The 14,690-nt window shown below is 40.9% G+C and overlaps 1 protein-coding gene across 1 annotated transcript; it reads left to right on the top strand.

The window, feature by feature from the left end:
* Positions 1-3,679: 3,679 nt before the first annotated feature.
* adra2b (adrenoceptor alpha 2B) lies at positions 3,680-7,952 on the top strand. Its single transcript, XM_060881840.1, has one exon. It carries the CDS (start codon positions 4,715-4,717, stop codon positions 6,230-6,232), a length of 1,518 nt encoding a protein of 505 aa, XP_060737823.1. The 5' UTR covers positions 3,680-4,714; the 3' UTR covers positions 6,233-7,952.
* The last annotated feature ends 6,738 nt before the right edge of the window (positions 7,953-14,690 follow it).

Raw genomic sequence — 14,690 nt, 5'->3', positions numbered from 1 at the left:
ACCAAGGCGGATTTGATGCGACTTTTACGTCAATCTACAATCGACATTCGTCACAATTATGCGCCGGCGAGTACGCACACAAACGTGACTACGCCTACAAAATGGATCAAATAATCAAAAAGTTGCCCTCGACATCCGAAAGTTTTCAAAACGCTGCGTCTCTGTGCTGCCGTTACACAAACATTTAGAAAGAAAAGCGAAAGTGCTTACTTCCTCCATAACCTCGCCAACTTTAGCGCAACGGCGTGCTGCGTGTGACATCATTGTTATTGTTCGTTTGCGCACACGGGTCAGTTCGAATCAGCAAACAGTTCACACTGGTATCTGATATAGGCCGCATTTTAAAAAGGTAATGTGAACAGACAAACAAAAAAATCAGATCTGAGCAAAATATCCGAATTGAGCATTAAGACTTGCAGTGTGAACGGGGCTTTAGACATGGTGCTAAGTGGTAACAGGACAATTTAGAGATGCCAATGTACTGTATGCATGTACAGTATGTGGAAGAAACCGGTGTAATAAGAGAAAGAACAAAGAAAAAAGCACAAAGAAAACTTCACTGAGGCAGGAAATGAACCTCCATCCCTGAATCATATTTATTGGTAGTCTAAAGACTGCATTGATTACAACAAGGCATAGCTCCATGAAGCATTGTTTCCTCACTGATATTCAGGTGTCTGTTTTTATTCTAGTGAACGAGTGAACTTCTACTCCTACTGTGTGTTTATATAATGCTATATTCTGGTCTCACCAGTCAGTCACCTTCCCAGAAATACAAAATAATGACTCAGAATGTTTATTTTATTCCCTGCACTTATCAGCCCATTGTGTTCAACCACATCCGTGACATATTAGTAGAAATTCACCCACGGCGTCACCGAGCCTCCTCAGAAATTCGCACAGATCTCCCTGAACCGTCATTGTGTTTCCACAGCGGCACTTTTTCTGACCTGTTGGTGACTTTGCAGATGAAAGTTTCTCAAATTTGACTGATTCTGTTTGCAGATACTACAATCTAATCTGATTCATCTCTCTACGAAGGCTTGCGAGCAAGAAAAAAACAAAAAAACAAGCCACAATCCATGTTAAATTGATTATCACCGGCTTCAGTATGTTCGTGCTGGTTAGTGTTTCAGCTTAAATGTATAAAATCACCCTGGGATTTCTAGTTATAGTCAAACACACGATCGTGTTCCTTCGCTAAGTTCCTTCGCTAATTGATCTGGTTTGGCTAATTAATGTGTAAGTAAGATGAATCATTCATAGAATAGCCCTGGAACACTCCTGTATTTTTATAACGCTGAAATAAAAAAAAAATGCAAAATGTATTTTTTTAATGCATCGTTGTTAAAGGTGGGGTGCACGATGTTTGAAAAACGCTTCAGAAAACCGAGTCGGGCCGACAAACAAAACAAACGTGTAGCCAATTAGCAGAAAGGGGCGTGTCTTGTCAATATGAGAGTGTTCGTTGCGCATGTCTGACATTAGCAGAAAGCAATTGAAACACTGACATGTCGGATACCTGCCGTTACCGCCGCCTCGGGTTCTAGGTGTTGAACGTCGTCTTCCGCGTGAAACGGAGCTAAACCTTTCACGGTACAACACACAGTACTACAAAAACACATTTGTATTACCATAGTATTACTCATTGAGTTCATTTATTGATAAAAATATCGCCTCGGCCAGCCGCCCCAGCAGGTTCCGCCATAATAGTTGCCTGGGTTGCGTATGTATGTGTGGGGCGGAGCTATCAAAACAGGGGTGACACCCATTTGGGTTAGGGGCGTGTTTGTTTTGGTGATTATAAAATGTCAACATTGGCTTTCAAACATCGTGCACCTCACCTTTAAGTAGTGTGTATTCTGTTTTATAGTGTTACAGAAACGTCAGGCGAGTTTCACACGTGAATTTCAGACCTTCTCATAGGTACAGCATTTATATTACACGTGATTTTTTTTTTTTTACGTTTATTTATTTATTTATTTTACAATTGATTCATTTACTTTCACATACTTCATTTATTTCCAGCAGATTATTTTACATGATTGATTCATTAATTTTACAAATGATTCATTCATTTTCTCATGATTCATTTATTTCCACGTGATCTTTATTTTTTACATAATTCATTTATTTTACAAATAATACATTTACCTTCAAATGCTTCATTTATTTTCACTGGTTTTTGTTACACATGATTCATTTATTTTGATTTAGTCGTTTATTTATTCATTTATTTTACAAATGATTGCTTTAACATGATTGAATTTCACTTTGCAAATATCACTTACATAGCTGAATGAACATGCAGCATGCTGAATGAAGTGCTGAACTCCTTCTGAACTCCTAGTACACTACCAGTCATGAAACCTAGAGTACTGAATTAACACCTACAGTGCTGAACTACTGTATCATTTAAAGTCCTGAATTAAACCATCAAGTACTGATTTAACTCACTCAGTGCTAGCATAAAACCTGAACTACTGAATTAGCTAATGTTACGAGTTCTGAATCAACACCTAATGCATAGTTAATGCCTAGAGTGCTGAATGAACTCAGTATTGAATTAACCAACATAGTGCTGAATTAATTCTTATATTGACAAGTACTTACAGTACTGAAAAATTAGCACATACAGTAGGGAAGTAACTTTAGGAGTAGATTGATTAACACATGGATTACTGAATTAATGTATGTGGTACTGAAATTAGAATTTGAGTGCTGAATTAAAGCATATTCATATTCAATTCTATTTAATTGATTGTTAGAGGGGGAGCACGGTGGCTTAGTGGTTAGCACGTTCGCCTCACACCTCCAGGGTTGGTGGTTCGATTCCCGCCTTGCATGTTCTCCCCGTGCCTCGGGAGTTTCCTCCGGGTACTCCGGTTTCCTCCCCCGGTCCAAAGACATGCATGGTAGGTTGATTGGCATCTCTATAAAATTGTCTGTAGTGTGTGATTGTGTGAGTGAATGAGAGTGTGTGTGTGTGTGTGCACTGCGATGGGTTGGCACTCCGTCCAGGGTGTATCCTGCCTAGAGTGCTGAACTAGCCTCTATTGTGTTAATACACTATTTACAATACCAAGCTCTTACAGTTCTGAATTCATGCTTACAGTACAGTACTGAACTAAATCTTTTAGTACTGAATTGATATTTACAGCCTAACCTAAGTAGGAGTGGTATTTTAACAGATTTTTCATCAGTATTAAGCTGAACTGTTGGGTAAAATTTAATTCCAAGAAGAAGGTTGTGTGATAAAAGGGACTGTGATAAAAAACCTAAACCAACAGTTCTGAAGCTTCGACTGTAAATAAATAAACTGACGATCTGGCAACCCACGATTCACCATACTGTACACTGCTCCAATGCGGTGGATTTTGATCTCAATCTGGCCACTCTGACTAAACACAGTATTAATGCCCAATCTGGATCAACAGAGGTGATCGGTTTGGGTGATTTACCTTCGAAACCCTGAGCAAGAATTGAATCTGATTGATCTGAACCACTCCCAAAACTACAACGTCAATCTGATGAGTCTATTATTTGGCTTACAATCTATTGTTATTCAACCTTCAACACTGGCAACCCGCTCCAAGCTCATTATGCTGGGTGAAAAAAAAAAAAAAAAGACAATCTGGCAACCCGATCTGATGCGCGGATATAAACGGGAGCGCACCGGAGCGCACGCGGAGAAACGGAACCGGTGACACATGCGGACGAAAACCCAACTTTAATCAGGCTTGGACGGAAGAAAAAAAAAACCCGAGCTGCTTTTTACGCCTCTCTTTTTCTCTCTTTATGTGATTTAAACCACCAAAGGCGCCTTTCTGGAGCACTGGGACATTTTCCCCAAACACAAACTCAGAGGACTGAGAAATAATACAGGACCGTTTTTTTTTTTTTTTTTTGGTGCCATATCATTTTTTATCTGTGGGTATAAATATTTTTAATATCTCTATATTTCCATTTGGGAAAATAAAAAAAATGTATAATTTATAATAGAATTTATTTATGAGGATTTAATGAATATTGAATATTCATATGGACTTATAGAGATTTCTATTTAATGTGTGTTCATCAAGACTATTTGAATATTTACATATTTATTAGATGTATAATCTTATAATAAAACATGACAGAATGTTTTCTGAGAGGAAGCAGGCAAAGTGAATTTCTCTAGTGATTTCTGAGACTTTATGACGTTATTATTATCATATCATGATTTTAATGCTTTTTTTAATATTACTTTTTTTTAATTTTTAAATATTATCATTTTTTTAAGTGACACAAAGAGCAAGCAAGTCTTATTTATAAGCCTGATTTTTTTATTTTATTTTAAAGCTTCTTTTTTTTTTTTTTTTTTTGCCCAAATGGAGAAAGAGCTCACACAAACAAAGCGGATACATCAGTTATAAATCAAACAGCTGCGATCTGTATCTTGGAGTATTTTTAGTCGTGTGGAGGAAGAGAATGGACTTACAGGGAGTAGAGAAGAGAGAGAAAGGAATGCAAAGTTTCCAGGATACATGAACGCATCAACGGGACACGGTTTCAGCCATGATCTCCGTGTGGCTCGATTTCATCTGTGTTTGTGTGCAGACTTGACACTACAAAAAAATCCAGTACCGGTTCTCAAGCAGACTTTGGTGCAAGGGCTAAAACAGACCGCTCTTTAGAATCGCTGAGCCGAGAGGATATACAGGCAGGCAAAGCAATGACAAGGACTTTAGGAATGGACCAAAACATCAGCAGCAACACAACGTCAACCTCCAAAGAGATCATGAATTTATCCCCGTATTCTCCTGAAGCAACAGCAGCCTTTGCCACGGCGATTACGCTCATGATTCTTTTCACCATAGTGGGAAACATCCTAGTCATCATTGCTGTACTGACGAGTCGTTCTCTGAGGGGCCCGCAAAACCTCTTTCTGGTCTCGTTGGCTGCGGCGGACATCCTGGTGGCCACGTTGATCATCCCTTTCTCGCTGGCCAATGAGCTGATGGGCTACTGGTACTTCCGCTCGGTGTGGTGCGAGATCTACCTGGCGCTGGATGTGCTCTTCTGCACGTCCTCCATCGTCCATTTGTGTGCAATCAGCTTGGACCGATACATGTCCATATCACGCGCCGTGACCTATGGAGCCCAGAGGACGCCGCGCCGCATCAAATGTGCCATCTTAGTAGTTTGGCTCATCTCAGCCGTCATCTCTTTCCCGCCGCTGCTTTCCATGAACAAGAACCAGGGGAACTCCAGCTCCTCCGTGGGACCTCAGTGCCAGCTCAACAACGAGCGCTGGTACATTCTCTACTCCACCATCGGCTCCTTCTTCGCCCCCTGCCTCATCATGATCCTCGTCTACATGCGCATTTATCAGATCGCCAAGCAGCGCACAAGATGCCCACCGGGAGAACCAAGGAAAGAGATCCCGACCGGTGCCGCGACTCCAAAAGACAGATCTCTCCTAAACGGACGAGGAGATGGCACGACCCAGACAAATCCCATCACTACAAGGCCACCCACACTCAACGTGCCTCAAGCCGAGGGCACAAACCGTCCAACAGGTACCAACACCCTGCATCCGCCCCTTTCTCCATCCAAAGAGATGACTCCCAGCACCCCTACGGCTCCTGCAGTGCCGTCTCTTTCCCTTTCTCCTTCCAGCGCTTTCATGCAAAAGCAAGACACAGACTCCAAAAAACCAAAACAGTCCAAGAAGGAGAAGCGCATTGTAAAGAAACCCGACAACAACAACGGTGAGAGTTCGAGTTCTGATTCAGACACGGAGCATGGAGGGGCGGGTATCGAGATTCCTGTGACTCCTGGAGCTGAGCTTGACACCGGTATTCACTCACCAGCCACCGTCCAGAAGTACAGAGACATGATCACTACAGCCAAGGGCACAAAGTTGGCTTCGGGGAAACTCAAACAGGACGGGACTCCTAACTCGGCTCGCCGTAAGGCCATGGTGAACCGAGAGAAACGCTTCACCTTTGTCCTGGCGGTGGTGATCGGCGTGTTCGTCGTCTGCTGGTTCCCTTTCTTCTTTTCCTACAGCCTGCAAGCTGTGTGCCCCAAAACGTGCGAGTTGCCTAAGCCGGTCTTTACATTCTTCTTCTGGATCGGTTACTGTAACAGCTGCCTCAACCCCGTCATCTACACCATTTTCAACAAGGACTTCCGCAGAGCCTTCAAGAAGATCCTCTGCAAAAACACCAAGGGTACATTCTTTTAACGAGCATCTGGATTAAAAAACACTAAAAAATAGAGAAAAAGCACAACTTCTTTGTAAGACTGTAAATAAGAAGCTCTTTGTATAGCTGCGCGACGATAAAGCACATTATATGTTTTTGATAAACGTTGGTCGACAGAGACAGACTGTGAATTTATGTGGACTCTCAGAGGTTTACAATATTCCATCACTCAAGCAAGCCACAAATGCACAATGCACAGCAAAGGGGGAAGATGATTTCATCGAGACCAAAAAAAAAAAAAGAAATAAAAATAAAATTGCGCACCTGTGATGATCACGTAAAATAAAAAAATAAAAAAATAAATAAAAAACAACGAGAGCACAGCACAATAGTGTTTCCCTTTTTCACCTTTCTAAGGATCTCTGCCCTCAGGGATAGTATGTGCATGAGTTTCAATCCGAGCAGGCTTATTTGATCCGCACATCACTCGCTCGTACACCCGAGACAAACACGGACAGCAAATTCTCCTCCTCGATATCTGACAAGCTTTAATCCTGCAGTAAAAAAAAAAAAAAGGAAAGTGGGAAGAAAAGCTCTCATGTGAAACACCTTGCCCAGGGCTATGTGCATCACCCGAATATGCGAATTGATCCCAGATTTGGCTTAAAAGCAGAAAAGTTGCAGGTTACATTTGGATGATTTCCATATCATTCCCATTTGGTAACACAGACACGCTCGCTCGTAATCCACAGAGGAACGTTTGATTATCATACAGAGGCTTGGCCTGCTTTGCTATTGCAGTGAACATGGATGCAACTGCTGTGAGATAGATAAGGATTAGTGTGCGTGCCATGGACTCTGAGTACAACTGGACCATTTTTTTCACTTTTATTCTTTACAAGAACTCTGCCCTAAACGGCACTACCACACCCTCACTGTTCAGCAGGGTGATACTTTGGGACTAAGGGCTGATGGCAATGACACTTCCTGTTTTTTATTTTTTTTTCTTCCTTGTCTTATTTGATGAACAAAGTGTCATTTCCGTTTGCGTTTGTGTATGCATGTGTGTGTGTGTGTGGTTGGGTGTGGGTGTGTGCTGAGTGCGCGCATGTTGTGTGTGACTGTCTCATGCGCGAATGAGAAGACGAACGCGGATGCGAGTGCGTGCTGTGGGTGAATGCGTGTGCGCATGGTACGTGACAGGGAGGTTTGTATTTGTGCCATATGAAGAAACGTCATTCCTCATTTTTACTTAGTAGAAAATATGTGTTTTGATTTGAAAAAAAGAAGAAGAAGAAAAAAACGTTCAAGCATGCCTTCTCTGCCAGCTTGTGCCAATACCTTAAATCCCATCTAGCTCCTTCATTATGCTGCGCTTATTATCCAAACGGCACAAAGTGTGGATTTCTGTGTGATTCGGATTCAGGCCCGTGAATCATTTTGCCTTTGTATGATTAATTATTTATTTATTTCCATTGTTTTCCGCCCCCCTCTAGCTTCTTATCATGCATTCTTTATTTTCTATGTGGGGGAAATTTAAAAAATGTATTACGTAAAAAAAACAAAAAAAAACAAAAAAAAGAAAATTCATCAAATGCTTTATCTGGTATTTGCATTGTTTTACTGAATAGTCTTAAGGTGTTGTTGTTTTCGGACACTTCGTTTGGGCCGCACACTTCCCGAGCTTCATCCTCCCTATCTCTCTCCGTGTAGTCTGTTTGATTTCATCCACTCTTTGGAAATAAAGCCACTGAAATATGAGCTGCACTCACTCGGTCGCATTTTTATGGCTGCACTGGGAGAATAACAGCATCCTCCGTTAGGACAGCTATGGAAAATAATGAACATTTCCTTTCTTTAAACGTCTGTATAGGGGATATGATTTCCACACGTTTCTTTTAAACAGGAACCAGTCTGTTAAATGACTTTAAACATTTTTTTCTAATAAATAGCTCAGAAGATCTGTCGGCCATTTGGAGCATGCGAGAGCTTCCCGTTCACACATTGCTGCAATTTTTTAGAAACAGCAACCTCAATTTTCATGTTTATCTCCACCGGGTGGATATACTGGCAGAATAAGTTGGCAGGTTTTTGTGTTAAAAATCATTTTAAAAAAAAAACAAAACAAAAAAAGTGAGAGCAATCTTAAAATGTTTTTCAGTGTGAATTAAACATGAACAGTTTAAAGTTTAAAGGCTGTAATGTTGGGGGACTGCTACAGTAGGAACGAGGTACAAATCAGAAAACAAGCAAAAAAAAAAAAAAAAAAACAGCAAATAAAAAAAAGCAGATCAAAAACAGAAAATCATAACGAAGCGACAATAAAAAAAAAACAGCAAATCAGATAAAAGCGAAAGAAAATTAAAAATGAAATAGCATTAGAAAGAAAATGCAAAAAAATAGAAAAATAGTAAACAAAACAACAAAAACAAAAAGCAAATCAGTAAAATTCAACAATAAAACAGCAAATCAGAAAACACAGATTCAAACAAAAGAAAAATATTTTTGCTAAATTATAATGCAGTTTAGGTTTATAGTGAGATTTTTAATGATATATTGATGATTCATATAGATATTTATATTGAAACATTTATATTTATATTCCATTTATATTTTGTTGTATAATGTTATATGTTCAGCAGGAGGATTTTAATATATCAGAAGACACAACACCAAAAAAATATTGAATGCTGTATTAGAATGATACAAAAACACATCACCATTAACTCCAAATGGAAAGGTTAGTGAACATCGCATGCTTGTCCCTGACGGCACATGGTCTATTACAGTTTGTTGTTTTGTTACTGCAGTAATAATGAATGAAAATGAAGTTAGTATAAATAAGTCATTCTAGAGATAAATCATTCTTTCTTCTTTTTAAGCTTTAAAGAAACAAGTAAGAAAGAACCTCCACTTTGTAAGTATTTCCCCTTTGTAAGAACTTGGCCTTTCTAAGAACCTCCCCTTTTTAAGGACCTTCACTTTGTAAAAACCTCCCCTTTGCAAGAACCTCCCCCTTGTTAGAACTTTTCCTTTCTAAGACCCTCCCCTTTTCTAAGAATTTGGCCTTTGTAAGAACCTCCTCTTTCTAAGAAGCTCCACTTTCTCAGAACCTTGACTTTCTAAGAACCTCCCCTTTGTAAGAACCTCCCCTTTGTAAAAACCTCCCTTTTCTAAGAACCTCCCCTTTATAAGAACCTCCCATTTTGTAAGAACCTCTTTTTAAGAATCTCCTCTTTGCACGAACCTCCCTCTTGTTAGAACCTTTTCTTTGTAAGAACCTCCCCTGTTCTAAGAACTTGGCCTTTGTAAGAAACTCCACTTTTAAGAACCTCCCCTTCTTTAAGATCCTCCCCTTTCTAAGAACCTCCCCTTTTTAAAGAACCAACATTTTGTATGAACCTCCCCTTTTAAAGAACCTCCCCTTTGTATGAACCTCCCCTTTCTAGACTTTTATAAGATTTATATTAAAAAATTTAGTCTTATAACATTACATGTATTCAGCAGTAAGATTTTTCTATATAAACATTGATTATATTAAATATTTTACTCAATATTCAATTCAATTTTATTTGAATTGGGCATCAAGGCAGGATACACCCTGGACGGAGTGCCAACCCATCGCAGGGCACACACACACACACTCTCATTCACTCACACAATCACACACTACAGACAATTTTCCAGAGATGCCAATCAACCTACCATGCATGTCTTTGGACCGGGGGAGGAAACCGGAGTACCCGGAGGAAACCCCCGAGGCACGGGGAGAACATGCAAACTCCACACACACAAGGCGGAGGCGGGAATCGAACCCCCAACCCTGGAGGTGTGAGGCGAACGTGCTAACCACTAAGCCACCGTGCCCCCCCAAAACATATCTTGAAGCGTAAAATTAAAATTTTGTCAAATTATTTATGTATTTATTTATCTCTAGCAAACATTTATTAAAACCCACGCAAAAGGTCAGACATCGAATCGAACATTGGATGAAGTACGAGCGCTGCCTTTTCCATTCTGCCGAGTGCTTCACGAGAACCAAACTTGTGTCGATGTGCGGTCCAAATATTTCACCGACCTCCCTCTTTGTTTTGATTCCAAGCACTCTAGTGAAGAAGGTACTGTGATAAAAACAAATTGACAATAAACGGGACAAATGTGGCCTTTATGTGCACTCTGCTTTTATAAACAGAGCGCCGAGTCAAACAGCTCTGAACTTGAGCCGGGGTCGGACGAAGAGAGGGGACGAGAGGAAGAGAAAGGAAGAAGAGAGGAAGAGAGGGAGGGCGAGTTTGGTTTTTATGTAATTGCATGATGCATTTGCGTTTAATTATTAACAAGCACTTTCGCTTGATGCCAGTAAACAGTTCCGTGTGAATATCTAACTGAATGTTTTTTTTTTCTTTCCATGCAGATTTAGCCTTGTAATCGCTAAGCTGTGACCTGCAGAGAAAGTGGATCGGGGGCATGTATTTATAAATGTGGAATCATTGCTCCATAGGGATTTGATGTCTTACTGAGCCTCATCCCTCCGAGCTAGTTTATGTAATTTTTTAATTCCTAAAGCTTTCTGTAATTCTCAGCTCTAAACGCTTTCATCGAGTCACCGAGAAAAGTTGCGCCGAGCGGCGCGAAAGGTGCCGAGGGTTGTCACAAAGTGTGCGACATGAAAGAATGGAAAGAAAAACAACACTTTCAGAGCACTCACTCTCTCTCGCTTTAAAGAACGTTAATTACTGCCGATAAGAGAGGGAGATTGGAAAGAAGAGCGAGGTGAGGAATTAGTGATGGGAGAGAGAGGAACGAGTGCGAGAACATGTCAAAGCATGGAGATAAGAGCTGAAAAACAGTCCTTCACTTCTACCACTGCTCTCTTTTCAGTATGTCATGGTGACCATGAAGACTATTACCAGGTGTTGTAACTGATTAATTCTTTACGAAACGTAAGTTCGGAGTTTATTCAAGAACAAAGCAGAGAAAATACAGAGTAATTCGATGTATGAAGTCATGCTGTTGTGGAATGAAAGGTGTAGTAAAGGTTTAGGCAAAGCCATGTCCCCAAAACAAGCTGGTCCATGTTTCTTGATAGTCCACAACTCCAGTGATTGCATGTTTGCTCTGTGATTCAAGAGTTTCCTTTGGGGTCTCTGGTTTCCTCCAACAGTCCAAAGTCCTCCCACATGTGCTGTAGGCTGAGTGGCATCTCTAAATTCTCTGTAGTGTGTGAGTGTGTGTGGTTGTGAGCTGCTGTGGGTTTTCACCCGGTCCAGGGTCCAAGGTGTCCCCCACCTTGTGCCTCTAGTCCCGCAGGATAGACTCCAGGTTCCGGCGACCCTGTGTAGGATAAACGCTACGGAAATAAGACGGATGTTTCTCAACATTCTCAGAGACCAGAGTTTCTCAGAGTTTTATGTCAGGGTTATCACAGTAATAACATGGAGTACTGGTCACATAATGCAGATTATCCAATAACAGTACAGCGCTTTGAAGAGACTGCTATGTAAAATTATATCTGATAAACATAAAGGATTATAACGCAGAACTGTAGATTGTCTCAAATCTTATCTGGTCCGAAGGCGTGGATCAATTTTCCATAATTATTGGTTTATATTAATGCCCTGGTTCTAGCATATTGCTGTTTCCATAGTAACAGATATTTAAATCATGCTCAGCTGCTACTCCTGGGGCCCCTGAACAAGGCCCTTAAAAACTCTTTGCACCCTGAGCAAGGCCCTTAAATGTAACGTGATTGACATGTTATATTATAGCAACAATAAGAAACATATTCAAAGCGATATATTATGTTGTTATTTGTAAGGAGTCTCCAATGTTAGTGCTAACATTCAGCAGTCAGCTTTCAACCCATCAGGACTTTGCGTTTTTTATCATTACTTATGATTATTTTTTATCCCTTAGTGTTTTATTAATTTATTTTTATACCGCTTTTTCAACATGTCAGTCTGCTGATGGACAATGTTGATTGTACGAGTATCATGTTTACAGTAATCGCTATATACAGTAATTGAAATAAAGCTAGTAACGATACCAAGTTACTTCCTCCAGGGACTTCTGCCTCTTTAATAATTGTTGACGATGCCTTAATTTATGTAAGAACAGAGAAATGCCTGCACGCACGACCAGCATGTAATCCACTTAGGATTTCAATCGCAGCACGTAATCCGCTCGGTTCCCTAGATTCCTAGCTAATATTCCGGCCTCTTGTTTGTTGTTGTGTTTATGCAAAATACATTTTAACTCCAAGCTGGAGAGGAGAGAGAGAGATGAAGGGTGGAGGGGGAAGAGCAGATTTTGGCAGATGCACATGGACAGGAAGTGCAAAGCGTGTTCGTTCACGGCCTCATCACGTACCACATATCAGCGTCTCGCACGGCTCGGCCGGGTCCGTCTTAATCCACTGAGGAAAGCTTGTTTTAGCACACGTCCAAACCCCACGGTATCTACTGTCCATCTGGGTGAAGAGCTAGGGATTTGTTGCTTTAACCCTTACAGTGTACAACTCTTACGACTTACAACTGATACCTAGACATTAAAAAAAGAGTTAAAACAAAACAAGAAAAAAGAAATGTACACTCCTTGTCTTACCCTTTATCCCAAGTGTAAACTTATTTTTTTTGTGTCTAATAATAACTCTTGAAGCTACCAGTGTTCATGCAAACTCCATAGCTAAACCAATACACTGTCTTCCTTTTGACTCTGTCATTATCTGATAATTTGCGTCATTAAAGCTACATTAGATGTATGTTGACTACATTAGAGCTAGATTAGGAAAGCTCACATTCTCACTCACTCATCTTCTACCACTTACCTGAACTACCTCTATCTCAGGCGTCATCGGGCATCAAGGCAGAATACACCCTGGACGGCGTCCCAACCCATCGCAGTGCACACACACTCTCATTCACACACACAATCACACACTACGGACAATTTTCCAGAGATGCCAATCAACCTACCATGCATGTCTTTGGACCGGGGGAGGAAACTGGAGTACCTGGAGGAAACCCCCGAGGCACCGGGAGAACATGCAAACTCCACACATACACAAGGCGGAGGCGGGAATCGAACCCCCAACCCTGGAGGTGTGAGGCGAAAGTGCTAACCACTAACCACCGTGCCGGCATTAAACTCACGTAGAGTGTAAAAAATTACTTCCAGGACAAGTGGTCTTGCGAGTCTGAGATGCTTTTCTGCTCACTGCCATCCTCAAGAGTAATGACTCTACATAAGGCTACATAAGAGTAAGAGTTAATCAGTATTGTAACTCTAAAGAAGCAAACCTCAGTTAGAAATTAGAATTGTCTACATGTTTCTTTAAACCCCCTCAGAAATCCTACATATCGTATTACTTATCATGCTCGTCTGCGACCAGCCGGACATACCGAAACACGGCATGCGATAATTCAACACAACGCACGGATTTAAATCGACTCAGTGGGTTGCTGCATGAGTCATGCAGGATTTAGCGGATTTGCTAAAGTCTCGTAAAATGAGCAGAGACCGAGTGTTTATTTATGAAGATGCCCTAACTGTACACTAGGCTTCTGCTATGTATATACACCAGGTGAGACATATATCTTTTGAGTATGTATCCTATATGCAAAGTTCTTTATCCACAAGCAAAAATGGAAATGTAAGTCCTCTTTGTGATTTCCTTTTCTCCTTGCTGAGATTAACGCAGTTATTTTCATCCCTTGGGCTTATAAACATAAGAAACACACAAAATCTTTGATGCTTTATGAGCACTTGTTTAAAGATTTGTGGTAAATCTTACATTGTGCTTTTCTGTGTCTGTGTACACAAATCTTTCTTTGCACTTTTTATCTGGTCATGTATACAGTATGTTCTGCAAAATAAAAAAAAAATAAAAAAAAAGACTGAAATAGTTTTTACACCCATATTGGATATAACTCTTTAAATAATAATAAATAAAATTTATTAGAAAAATTCTGTGGGGGGGCCACGGTGGCTTAGTGGTTAGCACGTTCGCCTCACACCACCAGGGTTGGGGGTTCGATTCACGCCTCCGCCTTGTGTGTGTGGAGTTTGCATGTTCTCCCCGTGCCTCGGGGGTTTCCTCCGGGTACTCCGGTTTCCTCCCCCGGTCCAAAGACATGCATGGTAGGTTGATTGGCATCTCTGGAAAATTGTCCGTAGTGTGTGAGTGCGTGAGTGAATGAGAGTGTGTGTGTGCCCTGTGATGGGTTGGCACTCCGTCCAGGGTGTATCCTGCCTTGATGCCCGATGACGCCTGAGATAGGCACAGGCTCTCGGTGACCCGAGGTAGTTCGGATGAGCGGTAGAAAATGAGTGGGTGAGTGAGAAAAATTCTGTATTTGCAAAGCTGCCTGTGAATTAATATCTTGTTTTGTTTTTTGAGCAATTTTCCGGTGACACAAGACGAGCTTGAACACTCGGGCATTTCCATGTTTACTTTTTCAGCTGTGACTCTGGGAAGATGGAACAGAAGCTAGGAGGCCT

Source organism: Tachysurus vachellii, chromosome 11, assembly GCF_030014155.1.
Source record: "Tachysurus vachellii isolate PV-2020 chromosome 11, HZAU_Pvac_v1, whole genome shotgun sequence".
Taxonomy (NCBI): Eukaryota; Metazoa; Chordata; class Actinopteri; order Siluriformes; family Bagridae; genus Tachysurus; species Tachysurus vachellii.
The sequence above is the reverse complement of the archived record's forward strand: the minus strand, read 5'-3'. Positions and strand labels throughout refer to the sequence as shown.

Bases quoted from the DNA above. Each gene is read 5' to 3' on its own strand.
- adra2b (XM_060881840.1), top strand. From the start codon at position 4,715: ATGACAAGGACTTTAGGAATGGACCAAAACATCAGCAGCAACACAACG.